The sequence below is a fragment of the Camellia sinensis genome, chromosome 5 (assembly GCF_055761805.1).
Source record: "Camellia sinensis isolate YWXY chromosome 5, ASM5576180v1, whole genome shotgun sequence".
Classification (NCBI taxonomy): Eukaryota; Viridiplantae; Streptophyta; class Magnoliopsida; order Ericales; family Theaceae; genus Camellia; species Camellia sinensis.
In genome coordinates this window covers 149,841,992-149,859,876 of record NC_138965.1, presented here as the reverse complement: position 1 = coordinate 149,859,876, position 17,885 = coordinate 149,841,992, and the positions used below count along the sequence as shown (strand labels likewise).

General features: G+C 36.0%; 1 protein-coding gene across 1 annotated transcript; it reads right to left on the bottom strand.

Annotated features, from left to right (window-relative positions):
• Positions 1 to 4,658: 4,658 nt before the first annotated feature.
• Positions 4,659 to 16,851, bottom strand: LOC114303610 (uncharacterized). Its single transcript, XM_082870134.1, has 13 exons — positions 16,556 to 16,851; positions 10,514 to 10,614; positions 8,589 to 8,691; positions 8,181 to 8,306; positions 7,991 to 8,104; positions 6,650 to 6,768; positions 6,436 to 6,520; positions 6,242 to 6,334; positions 6,050 to 6,139; positions 5,843 to 5,962; positions 5,670 to 5,761; positions 5,188 to 5,245; positions 4,659 to 4,918 (listed from the first exon to the last, which is right to left on the bottom strand). The coding sequence occupies exons 1-13, from the start codon at positions 16,763 to 16,765 to the stop codon at positions 4,874 to 4,876; spliced, it is 1,356 nt and encodes a 451-aa protein (XP_082726260.1). The 5' UTR covers positions 16,766 to 16,851; the 3' UTR covers positions 4,659 to 4,873.
• Between the last annotated feature and the right edge of the window lie 1,034 nt (positions 16,852 to 17,885).

Sequence of the window (17,885 nt, the reverse complement as noted above, 5' to 3'; positions counted from 1 at the left end):
CTGAGTTTTCCATTTGGTTGTGTGGTCGGAAATCAACACCCCACAATAATAATCTCCAAAATATGTAAATTATTATACTTTCATATCTAAATTTTTTGAATTTTTTATTTCCTCTAAAAATATGCAATTTTACTCTTTAGTTTGTCTGGCTAGTATTGTTCAAAATCATTAACGGTGAAAGGAATATTTTTGGAATTTTACAGAGAAATGCAACAAATTAAAAAATTGGAAACTAAAATATAACAAAATGCATATTTTGGGGACTATGTGTGTATATGCTTTTTTTTTTTTGCTTTTGTTGAGGTTTTTATAATCTTGAAAATAACCTTCTTTCTGTTACTACATCCGTACTAAAATATTAAGGATTGTTTAGGATGTCCTAAATAAGTGCACTTTTTGACTTTTTATGAAATATGAGTTGGGTTTAGGAATGGCAACGGGGCGGGGCGGGGCCGGGGATCACCCTTCCCGTCCCCGATCCCCGATGGCGAAAATGTCCTCGGCCCCGATCTCCGACGGGGAACCTATGACTGTTTCAAATCTGTTTCCCCGACCCCGAAACTCCCCCGATCCAAATCTGTTTCAACATTCAACACCATCAACAACAACTTTCAACATAATCAACAACATCATCAAAAAATCATACACAAAACACACACAGATATATTATACATACATACACACAGAGAGTAATTTTATTACTCCACCTGCACAAATTCCAAACTTTTGTGGAGTAATAATTACATCAATTTGGCACAAGAGTAATTTTATTTGGTGGAGTAATTTACATGTATACAGAGATACACACATACATTATACATACACACAGACACGCATACATACATGTATACACAAAGAAAGAGAGAAGACGACGGCGGAGATCGGTGGAGATCAGCTGATCGACAACGACGATGGAGGAGATCAACACAGATCTGAGATCTCTGTATGATAGCGACGACGGTGACTCGACGGACAGGAAGAGAGAGGGCAGCGACGGAGGTGGAAGGGACGACGAAGTCGACAGAGGTGAAGCGGCGGTGCGAGGTGGACAACGACGCCGGCTTCGCGGACAGTGGCAGCTGTGCTGCGGAGACGGAGATAAGAGGTTTGTAGAGACAGAGAAGAGAGGTTTGTGGAGACGGAGAAAGAGTAGAGGGTACATAGAGAGAGAGTGAAAGAGAGAGACAAAGCAGAACAATACTTTTTGTTTGGGAGAAATGTACATAACCTTGTAACCCAAGGGTATATAAACTTCGGGGGGCTAGCGGGGACGGGTTCGGGGCGGGGACGGGCCGAGGCCGGGGGTGAAAAACATATCACCGTCCCTGGCCCGAAAATCATCGGGGATTTATTTTTGAGTACCATCCTCGGTCCGTTGGAGATATTTTTCGGGGATAAATCGCTCTAATCGGGATCGGGGAGTCGGGTCCCCGTCGGGCCAGTTTTAAATTGCCATCTTTAGTTGGATTTGTGTTGTGTTTGAAGTGATGTGTTAGAAATGTGATGTGACTTAAATAAGATAGTAACTTTTTGACTTTTTGACTTTTTTTAAACATGCCAAACTAGGCCTTAGTCTCTTATTTCATTTTTTATTATCTCAAAATATTAGTCCATTTTCAAAAATCAAGAACTAAAATAATATGAATTTCATATTTTGCCATTTTTTTAAATTCATTAACAATACAAAAAGTACAATTATAACAATTAATATTTCCAAAAAAAAATGTACTATCAAAGAGTAATTTTGAAAAATTAATATTTTAAAGTGCAATAATTATACTACCAAAAAAATTTAGATTCCCCAAAAGGGACTATTATTTTAGAACAGAGGGAGTATTAATTTTGAACAACATACTAGAGACTAATCCCCGGTTTGGCTATCATTTTGGGGCTAAAAAAATATAAAATGACAAAATAGGCTAAATAAGCTAATAAGACAAAATATCGCATCCAACACATAATCATTATACTTTTCTCTCATAAAAGTCAAAAAATCCAAACCAAACGAGTCTAAAAAAGTTTTAACACAAAAAAGTTGGTTATATTAGTCAATACCAAACGATGCATAGTGTAACAAATTAAATAATTTGATATTCAAAATTTTTTAATAAAATTAAAATATTAAAAACTGAAGTGTGACACATCACATGCTTTGAGAACCACATGTATATTTTATCTTTTAAACTTTGTAGAAATTTCATATAAATTCAGAAAATACCCCCCATTATTGTAACAAATCATAAATTTAACAACCAAATTAAATAATAAAAAAAAAGAAAGGAAAATTACAAATTGTAACAAAATAAATTCGAGTTTTTAATTTTATCAATTTAAAGTATAATCTTTTGATTTATTTTTAATTTAAATCATCTAACTATTTTCGTTAAGCAAAATTAATGGAAAAAAAATGATATTTTTGTAATGACTAGGATATCTTTTTTCAATCAATTTTACTTAACGAAAATAGATGGATGGCTTAGAATGAAAATAAATCAAAAAGATTAGGGTTTAAAAAGACAAAATTAAAAATTCGAGATTTATTTTTGTTACAATAGTCAAATTCTAGAGTTTTTTATATTGTAATTTTCTGAAAAAAATTTAAAACTAAATTATAACACATCGCATACTTTAAGAATTATCGATCTAATTAATTTTTTAATTTTTAATTTTTTATGTGTGGTTTTGCTACGGGTGGCAGCCATTGCAGCCATGTGTGTGCAACCAGAAGCAGATTATAGGCCTCTAATGACAGATGTGGTGCAGTCCTTAATCCCTCTTGTTAAGAACCTCTCTTCTGTATCACTATGTCCCTCTTCTACTTAGTTCCTTAAGATTTAGTCAGTGAGTTACTCCCAAGTATTAGTCTAAGTGTGTTTGGGACTCTGACCATTTGAGTCCAAAAATGTAAATAAAAACTCTGTGAAATCAGCTTGGCCCATTCTGGGACCACTCACAATGAGACATTTTGAGAGTAACCCACCCACCAAAAATGGTTCATCATATACCTTACGCCTAGGTCACAATCAGCTGTCCCAATTTTGTTTTTGTCTCACAAGAGCCATGTAACTCGTTTGTATGAATCTTTTCGTACTAGTGGCAACCATCTCTCTCTCTCTCTCTCAATGTTGTTTTTGGCCCCGTTTAATAGAATTGTGAGAAAGTGATTATAATTTATAGTTTAACAACTTATAACTTATAACTGTGAACATAAGCTGATTTTTAACTTATAAATTAAGTTTCTCCTCCCCCACTCAAAGAATTAGTTAATTTTTGATTTATAAAAAGCTATAAGTTGTGTTGTTAAGCTAAACCAAACACATCAAAATAGCTTAAATTAAGTTAAAAATTGAAATAAGCTGAAAATAAAGTCTACCAAATAGGGCCTTTGTCTCACAAGAGCCATGTAACTCATTTGTATGAATCTTTTGGCACTAGTGACAACCATCTCTCTCTATTTGAAAAAGAGACAATTAATTTGATATTTTTGATATTATTATTATATTAATCTCTTTTGAAGTTGTAATTCATATAACAACATGATTTTTTTTGGTTAGTAATTTATTAGTCATATGAATAAAAAAATAATGTTATTATCTCTTTGATAGTAGGATGTATGTCTATATTTGTTTATTTCAGTATTTACCTACTATTTGTATCAATTAAGGTCATTTTAGCCTTTTAAAAAGCGAAGTCAATGTAATAATGTCAAAAATAAAAGGTTAATTATATTTTCATCAAATCTTAGAGGAGGTGAGTGTAATTTATTGTAAAAAAGAATGGTGTATTACACATCATATTATTGTATCTTTATTAAAAATTGACATTAACTCTTTATTTTTAAGGCATTGCTATTTAACCCTAAAATTAGGTTTACTTTTCAAATTCAATGATGTAACAACTAATTAAAATACGTAAGATAATTCTCTCTCTCTCTTTCACTACAAGAATTAACACTTTTGGCAACAAAAAAATTAGTCGCTAAAAGTCTATCTTTGGTCGGCAAAAGTTATCCGCGACCAATTTTTTTAGTCGCTACTTTGGTCGCCAATTGAGGGTCGGCAAAAGTAATTCGCGACCAAAATTTTGGTTGGTCGGCAAAAGTTGGATTTGTCGACTAAATTTTTGGTCGCTAAATATTTAATTACTGCGACTAATTCATTTTGTCGCTAAAACACTTTGGTCGCGAAAAGTGATATTTTCCCGACCAAATATCTTAGTCGCCAATTGACACATTTCGCGACCAAAAAGTTTGGTCGCCAATTATCACATTCAACGACCAAAAAGTTTGGTCGCCAATTGTGACATTCCACGACCAAAAAATTTGGTCGCCATTTGTTAGTTTTCGTGACCAAAACTTTTGGTCGGCAAAAGTGAGTTTCCACGACCAAAAGCTATTTTGGTCGGCAATAGATGTATTTTTTGCGATCAAAACTCTTGGTCGGCAATTGTCATTTTTTGCGAAAAAAAATTATTTTGGATGTCGCGACTAATAAATTGGTCGCCAAAGTAGGAAAACAATACACCTGTAATTCCTAATAATTCATTCAATCCATAATAAACCTATAATTTTAAAGCATCATTCAAATTAACTGAATCATTAACATTCGACACAATACAACTATTATAAGTTTTCATTCGCAAGTCATATCCATCTAGCATAACAATTTGAAACATAACTATTTGTTATCTATGCGCAGCTATCAACAAATAAAACTACTAATATTTGTTATCCATACACATCCATCCAAAAATATTTAATCCTCCCAAAAATGCTCATACTGCCAAGTAGTCTTGTACAATTTAGCTTCGTGAACTTGTTAAGAAATATGTTGGGGAGGGTGCTTGTCTGGTTCGTGAACTTTTGATCCACTTTTCAATGATGGCCCCATCGATATTGTTTTAGCCACTTCAAATGATTCTGGGAACAAAGAAAAATTATGTCACTATGAAACAGCACTACCGAACAAAGATAATAAAACCCCAACAAACTTCACTACAACATATACCTGTGCTTCATAACTAGAAAGAATGACACAAATGCTAGCAGAGTATGAAGGGGTGAGGAACAATCAATCAGGCCATAAAAATCAATGAAGCCAAAAAAAATAAAAAATAAAATAAAATAAAAGCAAATTCTTGAATTCATGATTGACATCTTTAAAACATTTGAGGAAACAATATACTTACTTTTACAGGCAGATCAACTGGAAACAGATTTAGGCTACTGGGATTAAAACTGAATGAGCTGCAGAAAGGGAATGTGACAAGAAAAAGAAATTAGTGCCTTAGTGGTATGCAAATATGAATGAAAAGGTTGAATAAATAACGATATTCAAGATGGCTCCATTCAGTTGCTAATATTTAGTTAATAGACCCAATCATGCTTAAAAATTCAATCAAAGCTATTCTTAATCAACTAAAATCTACAAATAAGTGCAGCATGCTAGAAATTACAAACAGCAACACAAAAAAAACTAATCCATCCACAGCATGCATATCTTTATTTCCGTCTTTTCAACAGGAAAATAATGTTCTAAAGTGAGAAAAAAACAGGTACTAACTTTAAAATGTAAAATGCACCTCGTTACATTTTATATATTTTTATAACATCTTTTAAGGCAGAAGCATAGATCCTACAAAAAAATGTGCATCAAGTGCAAGAAACATACCTGCGAGATATAACTAGCTGCCACACATAAGGAATAAAGAACTCCTTAGGATGGCTCTCTTGTTCATATGTAAAACGTAATTGAGTAAACATCTGTTAATTGGATAAAAAAAAAAACATAAAAAAGGATCCCACTATTGGATAAACCTACTAACACAACCATTTGCTTTGTACCTTCATGCCTTCACTACGCCAAGAACAACAATTGATGATTATGACTTCGAGGACTTTCTCCACCGACCATTCACCATTCATTCTTTGGGCATCAATGCGGCTATTGAAAAAATCTAAGACCTACAAACATTAAAGATTATGCGGGAAGAAAATAAAGGGAAAAAGACGGATATACAACCTACAGTAAGAATGTTCTCAAGCACATACAGTAAAAATGTTCTCAAGCAGCTCATTAAAGCGATGATGATTCCTGAAAGGCTGAAAGACCTCCTGCTTGTGCATAATTGCATATACAACCTGCTCCAATGCATACAATGAAAAATACCCACAATATGAGAGGAGAGGGGTGGGGTAACCAAATCCAGATGTATATGGTCTCAGTGATAATGATGATGATACCTCAGGGTTACGTGAAAGAGCGTAAGTCAGTATTGCATTTAATATTTCTAGAACAATCCTCAGGAAATCAGTATAAATATGCAATTCTGTTGACTGCAAGAAATATATATGTTGATTTAGAAGAAAAATAATTTGGAAATGTAAGATAAGATCTAAATAGTAATGAAGCTAAAGGTATCGATTATGGTGACAACCATCTCTTCTGGAAGGCTGTCTCCTCTTGATTCACCATTCCCTATACGCATCTTATCATTTTTTAGCTCTGCTAATTTAGTGTACCTAACACACAACGTTTTAAAAAGATGACCAAATCAAAATCCCATAAAAGTAAAGATTCTATCAAAGTTATCAAGTATTCCACGTAAGAAAATAGATCAGACTGCTCTATGGAAACAATAAGAGACATACTTGCGTGAGAGCATATCAAAGAGGCTAACGAGTCTCTGTGATGCATATGCACTCAAACGGTGGACATGGGGTGCCATGTTGGCCAAAATTGCAAGACAGTTTGTGTGGAGGTAAATATCCTGCATCAATTAAATATGTCAAACACTACAGTAGGAAAGCCTCTGTAAAAGCAACTATTTCAGATACTTACCTACATCTCAACACATCCATCAATATATCCAATATGCAGGGTAAAGACTTACTTTCCAGTGTATTTACAAATGTTTGGTAAAAACTTACTTTCCAATGTATTTTCTGAATGTTACAATGTCTATTGACCATATAAATATAGACAAATCCATAAATATATTGAATGGCCCTAAAGATGCTAAGAACTGAGGCTCCATATCCTATGGAAAAAGTTCATTTATCTCTTGCCATCATTTAGACTGTATTTTTAATGTGACGAAGCTGGGGATGTTGCACCATTCGAAAGAGATCTGTCTGTGTAATTAGAATTAGGATAAGTTACATGACATGTGACAAACAACCAAAGTTATTAGCCCAAATATGAGCAACTATGTAGGAAGAGATTGTCCTTTGTCCTTTTGCATTTAAGGTTTATATAATAAATGTTCATTATTGTTATGATGATTTGTCATTAATTTTATACAAGTAGACATATGAAAATGTTAAATAAGCAATGGAGTGACAAGAAGAGTTAATAATATTCTAACGGCATTGTAATTTTCATCATTAATTTGTAGTATTTTTTTTTTTTGAGTGAAGGGGGGGCATCAACTAGATAACTACAAATAAAAATAGTCAAAGAAATTCTGCCCATGGTGAAAAGATACTACATTTCCATCAGAGGTAATTCTTGTATTTTAGAATTGTTAATATATCAGAATGTTTTACGTGTGGACTGATTATTTTCCCATGACATAACTAATAAATTCTCTATCAGTATACCACATAATTTTGTTCCTCTATTAATGTGTGTTCATGTAAGTCTTAAAAGGGAAATTGCCTGAACTCACAAATTTTCCACACACACAAAATATATATATATATATATATATATATATTTAAGAAATTAAAAAATATATATATGTATATATATATCTTTACTTAGCATCAACATTGAAATTGATATATCTGAATTTTAAGATCTCAACAAATCTCCAAAAATTCATACTGTAAGCATTGACAAATTTTGACAACAAGCACGTATGAGACAATCTTCTTTTCATGGGTCATACAAATCGATCTCAATAAGGAATCTATCACAGCAATACCAAGAGAACACATAACAAAGTATTTAAACATAAATAATCAGCAGACATGGGCACCAAGCCATACCCGTAGCCTAGATAGGTTGTAATTCACAGTCCTTATCAGAATTATGATCATCAAGGAACCAAGAGAAGTTTGATGGAGCAAGCGTTCTTGGTACCATGGAACACTTGGCAGCATCTGTTCAAATAAATAAGATGTTAATATGATCTTTATATAATCCAGTTAAATGATAGCCTACAGAGGCAGTACTCACCAGCTTGTGAATACTGGCATTGAAAGAAGAATCTTGACTAAGTACTAGCAGAATAATTAGCACCATGTAGATTTGATTGGATGTCCCTTTTGAAGCATTATACAGTGTTTCCAGCATGGGCATCAACTGCTGATTTCATTGCATAATGCAAATCAAATTAGGATATGTGGCATTTATGTTACGTAAACTACTAAAAATGATGACTGCTCATAAGATTTTTTAGTTACCATTGTACACAAATTTTTTTAAATTGTGTCCATAACATCACTTATCTGACAAGTAATAACCATTGTTCTTTTTTTTTTTTTTTCTAAAAATTTTGTTTTATCTCTTGCCAAGGTTACCACACAACAATAGGTGGGCTAACTAAATACAAATAAGATGGAAATGATAGCTGCCACTCCATACCAGTGTATCCAAATCTGTTCGCACCAAGACATACTCCAGAAAATTTGAGTTCCCATGCACTAATGAGTAAAGCAGTAAGATAGCAGTTTCATCAGCCAAGTACCTGAGGAGACAGTAGTCACAAAACCAATAAATTTACTTAAAGGATAAACAAATAGATAATACAATTTGATGATATTCACATAAAGTTTTTAACGGTGAATGCATTATGCTAGGCACTTTACCCCTTGTGACGCAAGGTATAAGCCTCAAGGCGTAAACATTTTGAATTTTTATATTTAGTAAACAACTAAAATATGTTAAAATATTGTAAATTAAATATAAAAGTGCAAATACATTTTCTCTCAAAGCATCAAACATTTCACTCCAGAGAAGGAAGCTTGCACTCTTTACACGTGAAATCAACATTCTTAGCTTCAGTTTTCAAGCCTTAGCTTTGTGTTTTTTCTTGGTCAATAATTTACTCGATTTTTCTCATGAATATAGTTACACAAGGAGTTCTTTTTATGTTTAAATAATGTATTAGACTAAGTTTAACAACAATCCAAGATCAAGATCTCCATATGCACAAGCCTTTGAGGAGTGTCGCCTAAAGATAAAGCCTCAAGGCAAGCCTCGATAATGCGTTTTAAAACTTTGTATGAGAGAGAATAGAGCAATAGCATTTTCTACGTTTTTTCATTTTCATTTCTTTTAGATGGATGAGATAGGTCAGTTCATGCTGCTCAAAGACCAACCTCAATTAATAAAAAAAACACTCTTAGCAATCGTCAAGAAAGAATTTATCTAAGGAATTAAAGGGGGAAATGGTTAATATAGTGTATGAGGCAATATGGAGCCTAAAAAAGACATTTCAAAAACATTTAAAGCTAACATGGTCTCATACATATTATCCGTAACTACAAAATGCATAACATTAGTAATACTATGGGGCACCACAGGACATCACAGTATCATATTACTTGATTACTTGCACCAACAGGCACAGAACAAGAGGATTCTATTAAGGAATCTGTAACTTGAATTACAACCAAGATTCTAATCTAGTTTATCAAAGAAAGAAAAGAAAATCTGTGAATGTAATCCAAGGATGCCAACAAAGGATTAAAAAGGTAAGCAACCAAATTAAAACTCTAGCATTTAGGAGGGACAGACTGCAAAAATAACAGTCAACATCACTTTACTAGAAGAGATTGGAATAAGAACTGAACCACACTCAACAGCGGATCCGACTGTTGGAGTAAATATATTTTTGGAATTTCAACGCTAGCGCCATATTTATGTTAAACAGCATGCATGGGATCTCAACAGATTCTAAAGATCTTTTCTCATTTTCCTTTGCTTTTCCTTATTTCCACCATTTTTTCTAGGGGAGATTACAATTCAGTGGGAAGTGTGGCAAATACTTGCAAAAATGGTGAGAATCTTCTTGGGATGTAACATTTGCTGTGTTTTTTACACAGAAAGAGTTGCACTACCAGATATTGCAAATTATTTTTATCACATGCACTGATTTGTAGTTTTCCCTTTTTTTTTTTTTTTATAGTGATAGGAAAAATTACATCTGATGACCTATAATAAACAAAATTAAAGCTCCATTATATATTTGCTCCCGGGACAACCTCTCGGTGAAGATTGATTTTTTTTATTTGAATCCAAATTATGCACCATATTATATTTTATAGGTACATGATTCAACAAACCCTCCAATAATTAACAACTAACAACTTACTAATCTCTAATTATAGATAATTATTTGAGAAACCAACTTTAACAGGGTAGATAAAGTTTTAATTGCCTAATATTTAACAAAAAATATATATTCTAGTCCAAAAAACAAATTTATTCTATCTTCAACTATGCTCATTACTTACAATCAAAGGAATTCAAGTTGAAAATAACAATTAAAATTAAAAACAACCTACCTCGCAATAAAAACATGTTGCTTTATTGTAGCAAGGAACTCTCTAACTCCTCCATTGTAGAAGTAAAGGGGAGGAAAGGCCAATCCTTCAAATATTTTCAGCTGTAACAGATGCCATTGAAGGTAAATAAAGTGCTAGTGAAAAAAAAATCATATAGCATAGACTAAGGATTCATCTGATGATCTATGTGCCATAGATGCTTCAACCACATACAGGCAATTAGCATTAGGAGAAGCCATCTAATGCAAAGGATAACACAATCAACAACGGTAGATCATACTAAAACAAATATAATGCAAAAATTATAACCATAGCTTTACAAAAATGACAAAGACCCGAAGCAAGGTCAATTGACAAGATCATGAAAAAAAAATACAAAAAAGGATAGAACTCAATTCCCCTAAAGCTACTGACATAAAGAAATGACATGAGACATTCTAAACATCACTAGAGGTCCCACATTTTAGTAACAGATTTTTGGTAACAGATTCTAAACATTCTAAACAGATTTTTGTAACATATAAAATTTCATCATTGTCCATTTGTAGACACCCCATTTTTTACCGACCTTAAGACTCAGACGTCACCAGTTGAGCGCTTGGTGATACTGCATATTGTGCTCGTTCAGAAGTTTCAGAGTCTTGGCTGCGAGCCTTACCTTCGGACTTTCGGACTTTTTCACGCCTTACCTCGGTTTGCGAACCAGGCTCGGTTTTCTCTGTTTCTCTTCCCGAAGGGAGGGAGAGGTCTCATAGACCATCTCTCAGTGGCCGTAGGCTACGTTTCGTGGTCGTAGGCCATTTTTGCCCGTTTGGAGTCCGGTTTCCGATTTTTCGGAATCGTTGGCCGTGTGCCTCGGTTCGGGACCGCTTAACCATCTCCGTTTGCTCCGGTTTTTGGCATACTTCTTATTTGCTCCCTTTTGAGGGACACTGTGGTCCGAGAGACCGACTTCGTGGTCGAACATCACTCCCGGTGCCTAACAGCCATTTTTCGGGGCCTCGGGCTACGCGTTTCAGCCCCCGAACCTTCGTTTTGCATTGGTTTTGGTTCATTTTTGGCAGGGACCTCTGTTTCATTGGTAAGAAGGCCGTAGAAGGGTGGGAGGCCAGTAATTGTTCTGTTAGCCAACTTTATCCCTTCATCACCCGCCGTCGCCCGTTTTTCCTCACTTCAAAGCCAATGTTGAACACCCTTGGGCTATTTTCTTGAACCCTAAACCACATATTTGTGATGTACACATCTGGAAGGCCACCAATATTTGGTGGCCGGCCAGTAATTGTTGTTGAACCTTTTAAACCCCTTTGAAAAGTGGGTTGTTCTCTCTCCTGGTTCACTTTTTTCAGTGTTTAACCACAGGGTTGTGTTGTGCACACATCAGAGACTCTCTTTCTGTGGTGGCCGGCCACTAATCACACTTGAACCTTTTGACCCTTGGCCGGCCGGCCATGGGAAGTAGCCAGCCGGCCACCTGCAACCTAGATAACTGGCCGGCTAGAATCCTTACTTCATCTACAGTGCAGATACAACCTCTTTTTCCCTCCAGATTCTGTATCCGGGGGGCTGTTTTTTGGAGGGAAACTTGGTTTGTTTTCCCCCCATTTTTCCCTCCCTTTTTCCCCCCCTTTTGCCTTTATATCAGCAGCTCCAACTGCTAGTTTAGGGTTACCAAAAATCCCCCCTAAGCTCTTGCTTTGTATCTCTCTTTCTCCATACTCCCAAGCTCAAAACCTCTCAAGTCCAACACCCTTCTCTACACCGCCACCTAGCACCATACCTCCAACCTCCATTGCAGCCACTTGAGGTTGTTTTCCAGAGCTAAAGAGCCTCCAAACTCAAGCCAAGAGGCTGTCAAGACTTGGTCTACAAGGGTAAGCTCCATTTCCCCTTCTTTTGTCCATACTTTGCATGCTTTCTAAGTCATTTTTGCTTGCTGTTTTGGGCTCCGACCCTAACTAGAACTAGGCTTATTTTGAGCCATTTTTCATGTTTGTTTAAGGGTATTTACTTGTTTGAGGTCTCCTTATTGCACTTGCTTCATTATCTCCCTTGTATGCCATCTTCTTGTGTAGCATTTTTGGCTTATGTATAAACTGTTTTGAGCTCTGTCATGAACTGAAAAGTGGCTTATTTTGAGCCCTTCTTAAACATTATTGAAGGGCTCATTGCTGTTTGAGGCTTCTATTTACCACTTGCCTTTATATCTCTCTTTTGGCTCCATTTTTGCATGATTTGTTAGCCTCTTATGCTTCTGTTTTTGGGTTCTGGTCCGAACTACAAATGACCTTATTTTGACCCCCTCTTCATGTTTCATTAAGGGTCTTTCACTTTTTGAGGCATCCTTTATATACTTTGTGTTATATCTCTCTTTTTGGCCCTATTTTGCATAGCATTTTGAGCATTCTTGCATACTGTTTTGGGTCCGGCCATCAACTTTAAAGTGCAATATTTTTGGCCCCTCTTCAATATTGTTGAAGGGCCCCTTTGTGTTTGAGGCCAGCAACCACCACCTGCTTCTTTGTCCCTCATTTTGGCCCATTTCTTGCATGAGAGCTTAGCCATACCTGTGTTGATTTTTGGGGTTTGTTGTAAACTGTAAAATATCATATTTTGGGCCCCTCTTCAACATTGTTGAAGGGCCCTCACCTGTTTGAGGTCTGCAGCTGTGACTCACTTCTCTATCTCACATTTAAAGCCATTTTTGCATGCTAGTTTTGCCCTATTTGTGTTTGTTGTTTGGCCTCGCTTAAAGCTGTAAACATGCTTTTTTTGGGGCTTCCTTGAATCTGTCTTCACATGTCATGAGCAAATAATGCATGCTTAATATAGCTACGAGTCATTTCATGTGCTTAATCTTGCATTTCGGGACCATTTTCATGCATCGGGTGCCATGTGTTCATGATTCGGGGCTGTTTTGGGTCATGTTTTGCTGCTGAAACTTGCATATTTGTATGCCATTTTCCATGCTTTGCCATGTCTTGATAGAGTGGCATTTTCTGCCTTAGGATCGGTCCTCGGTTTGCGTGCATGCGTGCACGCACTACTAGAAAAAACACTTTCCGTGACGAACATGTTTGGTCGCGAAAAGTACCATATTTGGTTGCAAAAACCTTTTCGCGACCAAAATATGTTGGTCGCGAGTTGGTCGCTAAAGCCTTGTCACAGATAGTTTTCTGCGACCAAAAAAGCCTTTGGTCGCTAAAAGTGACCATTCGCGACTAACTTTTTTGGTCGCGAAAAGTCCAATTCATATTAGCCAAAAGTAAACTTTTAGCGACCAAAGATAAGTTAGTCGCCAAAAGTCAGCGCCTTGACCCAAAAAAAATAATTCTTTTGTGCTCCCTGGGACTTGAACTCCTGACCAAGGAGTCACCATGCACCCAATCCACTCTGTCACTCTGCCAATAACATACTTCTTGTTCATATTTGACAAAAAATATATATAACCCATAAAAATTGGGTTATATATTATTTTATAAAACTTTTAATGCCTAAATAGAAAAATAGCATGTAATTACTGTAGTATCATTTTTTTTTAAAATTTATCCCGTCATAACTTTCTGCGACCAACTTTTTTTTTGGTCGCCAAAGGGTAATCTTCCGCGACAAAAAAAGCCTCTGGTCGCCAATAGTAGACTTTTCGCGACCAATTTTTTTTTTTGGTCGCCAAAAGGTGATCTTCCGCGACCAAAAAAGCCTTTGGTCGCCAATAGCATACTTTCCGCGACCAACTTTTTTTTTTGATCGCCAAAGGGTAATCTTCCGCGACCAAAAAAGCCTTTGGTCGCCAATAGTATACTTTCCGCGACCAACTTTTTTTTTTGGTCGCCAAAGGGTATACTTTCCGTGACCAACTTTTTTTTTGGTCGCCAAAAGGTGATCTTTCGTGGCCAAAAAAGCCTTTGGTCGCCAATAGTATACTTTCCACGACCAACTTTTTTTTTTGGTCGCCAAAAGGTGATTTTCCGCGACCAAAAAATTGTGGTCGCCAAAAGTTAAATTTTAGTCGCAGAAAGTGGACTATTTGCGACCAAAAAAAATAGGTGGTCGCCAAAAGTGTTTTTTCTTGTAGTGGCGCATCTCGAGTTGTCTCATTTTCATCTCATGGCCTCCTATGTGAGTGTGGCTGAGGTCCACTCATGTTGGTGTAAGTCCATTGTGTATTGTGTATGCCATTTCATTTCATAGCATTGCGTATGCTAGGTTGTATGTTAGCGCATTGTGTATGCCATGTTACCTCGTGCATCGTGTATGCCATTTCATAGCATTGTGTATGTTAGGTTGTATCTTAGTTGCATTTCATGCATATCATGCATATTGCATTGTGCTTGGGATAGGAATTAGCCCAGGCACGAGAAACGAGGTACGTTTCGTACTTCGAGTGACGGAACGTGTCTCAATTCCAAGTCATCGACACTCCGGATTATCCATGATGGAGTTAGGTTTTAGTTGAGTTTTCATGTGCATTCATTCTATATTGAGTAATGCAAATCGACTCCTCGGCCATCATGCATCGATATGCGTGATTGGTGGCACGAGGATCGAGGCATGCATACATCTGTGAAAATACATTGCTATGCCCCTTTCCTGCTCTCTGTTGCAGCAAATCAAGAATTAGCAACCTTCCGGAGCTTGGCGCGCTTTCCAAGAATAATTGTAAAACAGAGGCTAATCGGGGCATCCCAGTGGATTTCCGCGCAAGGCAGCCCAGGCATGCATCATCCATCATTGGAAGAAGAGTCAAGGCAGTCCCTGGCTTGCATGCCAGTTTATTATTTTTCTTAGTTAATTTGTAAATTAATTAGGGATTTGTATATTATTTGGACTGCATTATTTGGATTGTACTATTTATTCGGACCCTTTGTGCGAGGGCATAATTGTAATAAGTGTGGGTGAGTGTGATGTATGTCTTCCAACCCCACGTCTTTCTTCCCTTTTATTTACCTGCTTATGATGGTTAGATTAGGGCATGTTTCAATTAGCATACAGTATGACAGCATGTTTGCATCATTCACCTGTTTTGCATGCACCAGGCTCGGCGCATCATACTAACTGCATTTGTATTTCAATTTCAAAGTTGAATGCTTGTTAGTTGTTGCATTTCATATGCCATGTTTAGAATAGCCGAGCCTACTATAGTTGCATTTTTGCATGTGTTGCATTAGGCATTTCTGTATAATTAGGATCATGCATGGATTTCTAATTAGCTTCTTTTTTGGCTTGGAGTACTCGGTAAGTTTTATGCTTTAGCATTCTTGCATGCGTGTGAGTGACTGCCATGAATAGCATGCTTACCATGAGACTATTTGCTTATGTGATATAACTGCCTGAATGCCTGTGGGTGAAGGTTGGGTTATTTGGATTGGAACAAATCATCAACTGTGAGTTTTAAGCCCACTAGATAGTGGCAAAACCATATTTTCTTAAGCCCACTTGAGGGTGGCAAAATCTGAATCTTTAAGCCTACTTGCGAGTAGCAAACCATCTTTCAAAAACAAACATGAAATGTTTTGTTCCAATTCAGGCGACCCAGTCTATACTTGTATGCTGTGCGCATCACATAGTAATCTAGGCTAATAACCGGAATAAGAACATATAATGTTTTCAAAAATAGATATCATGGTTAGTAGAGGCCGATCTTTGATCGGGCGAGCGGGGATGCTCACGAAGTGACCTTCCCCAATCGTACCCAAGTTCCCGAGCCGAGGCAGCTTTGGTGATGACGGACACGTGGCCTTAGGCAAACGAGTCAGGATTTCCTAAATTTTCCCAAAATAAAACATTTAGGTGGCGACTCTGTATCTGGCAAAGCAGTCCATGTTTGGCACTTCTTTCAAAAATCAGTTTTCTCAAAACGATTTGCCGGATTTAGACTCTTTGGTTCAGACTTAGAACTGTGACAAATTTGAGAGTCCTGAGCTGTAGTGACCCCAAATGAACAGAACGGGAGCTCATCCTCCCGGGGCGTTCGGAGACGTTTACACCATTGCATATAGATAAAACCAAAAGAAAAAACAAAACAAGAAGTTAAATGTTTTAAACCTGATCAGTCATGATCATCAAATGGCCATATCTCAAAGTCTTCACACTGTCATACTGTTTTCCATGCTGAAGTCTAAGAATCTGCTTGATGCTCGTGATTTTAGCGTTCTCCATGATCTGTTTATGGCTTGCTTCCCTCACATTAAGCAATGTACCTCTCAACGGGAACACACCATAATAATTTCGACCCACAACAGAAATTCTTGCCATCTGTATATACTCAAATCAGATAAAAACTCTAAAACAAAACCAAGATCATGTCTTTTTCTTTTCAGTTTGTTAGTTTCATGTGAATTTGAAATTTAATTCAGTACACATTTTAGAATCATGTTTATAATATCAACATATAGGCTTCTTCATAGTTTCATAGTCCATACCTGCAAGGCATTTTCATGAAATTCATTCTGCACCTGCCTCAGATGTGATCTTGGCAACTGGGGAAAATAAAAAGTCACTAGAAGAAAAAAATTCTAAGTGAATGCTCATGTAAGAGAAAAAGAATTATAGGAGCACATTCTTCATGTGATGTCAACTGTTTTGCCAAAGTCCAGCGCAGTAATTTAATTAGAGCAATGTTAGAAATGTAGAAAACTAAACATAGACTTTCTGCTTTTGTGAGACATTTGTAAATTTGTGAGATATTTTTGTGTTTATTATGTGTTTGATTCTCTATGTATTTAGACTTTCTTATTTTATTGGGTACTTGAATAAGGTCTATAGATCAATGATATAAATGCACAAACATAGATCATATTAGGATTAACTACACTCAATGGTACATAAAAGTATGTGCTTTGTTAACAGGCATGTCACTACAAGAACGAAAAACATTGAGATTGAAATTAGGATAGGGCCACCAATGAGTCCATATCCAGGAAAATCCATTGCCAACACTGTATACTCAATTCAAAAAATTTAATGGGTATTCACAACTAGCATCTTATTATGATTTTAATTGGGTATGTGACAGAGATACTCATAATATCTCCAAAGTCTGCAGTAGTCCTAGCGTTGAAGGAATCTTGCCACTGAGTTCATTGTTATTAAAAACCCTGCTCAAATTAATTCACAAGATGACATTGAAATTAGGGCTCAGATTGAGAGAAACGGGGCTGGCCAGAAATTCAGTCCAACATTCCTCATCATATTATAGAACTAAAAAAAGAAGAGAACACCCATTATTCACATGGAAAATCCTATATGTACGAATACTAAAATTAACGAAAACATCAAAAAATTCAGTTTGTTTTGTTCAATTCTATTGAGCATTAATCTACTAACGAAACCATATTCAATGATTCTAAATTTTTTAAAACTAGAACCAAACTAC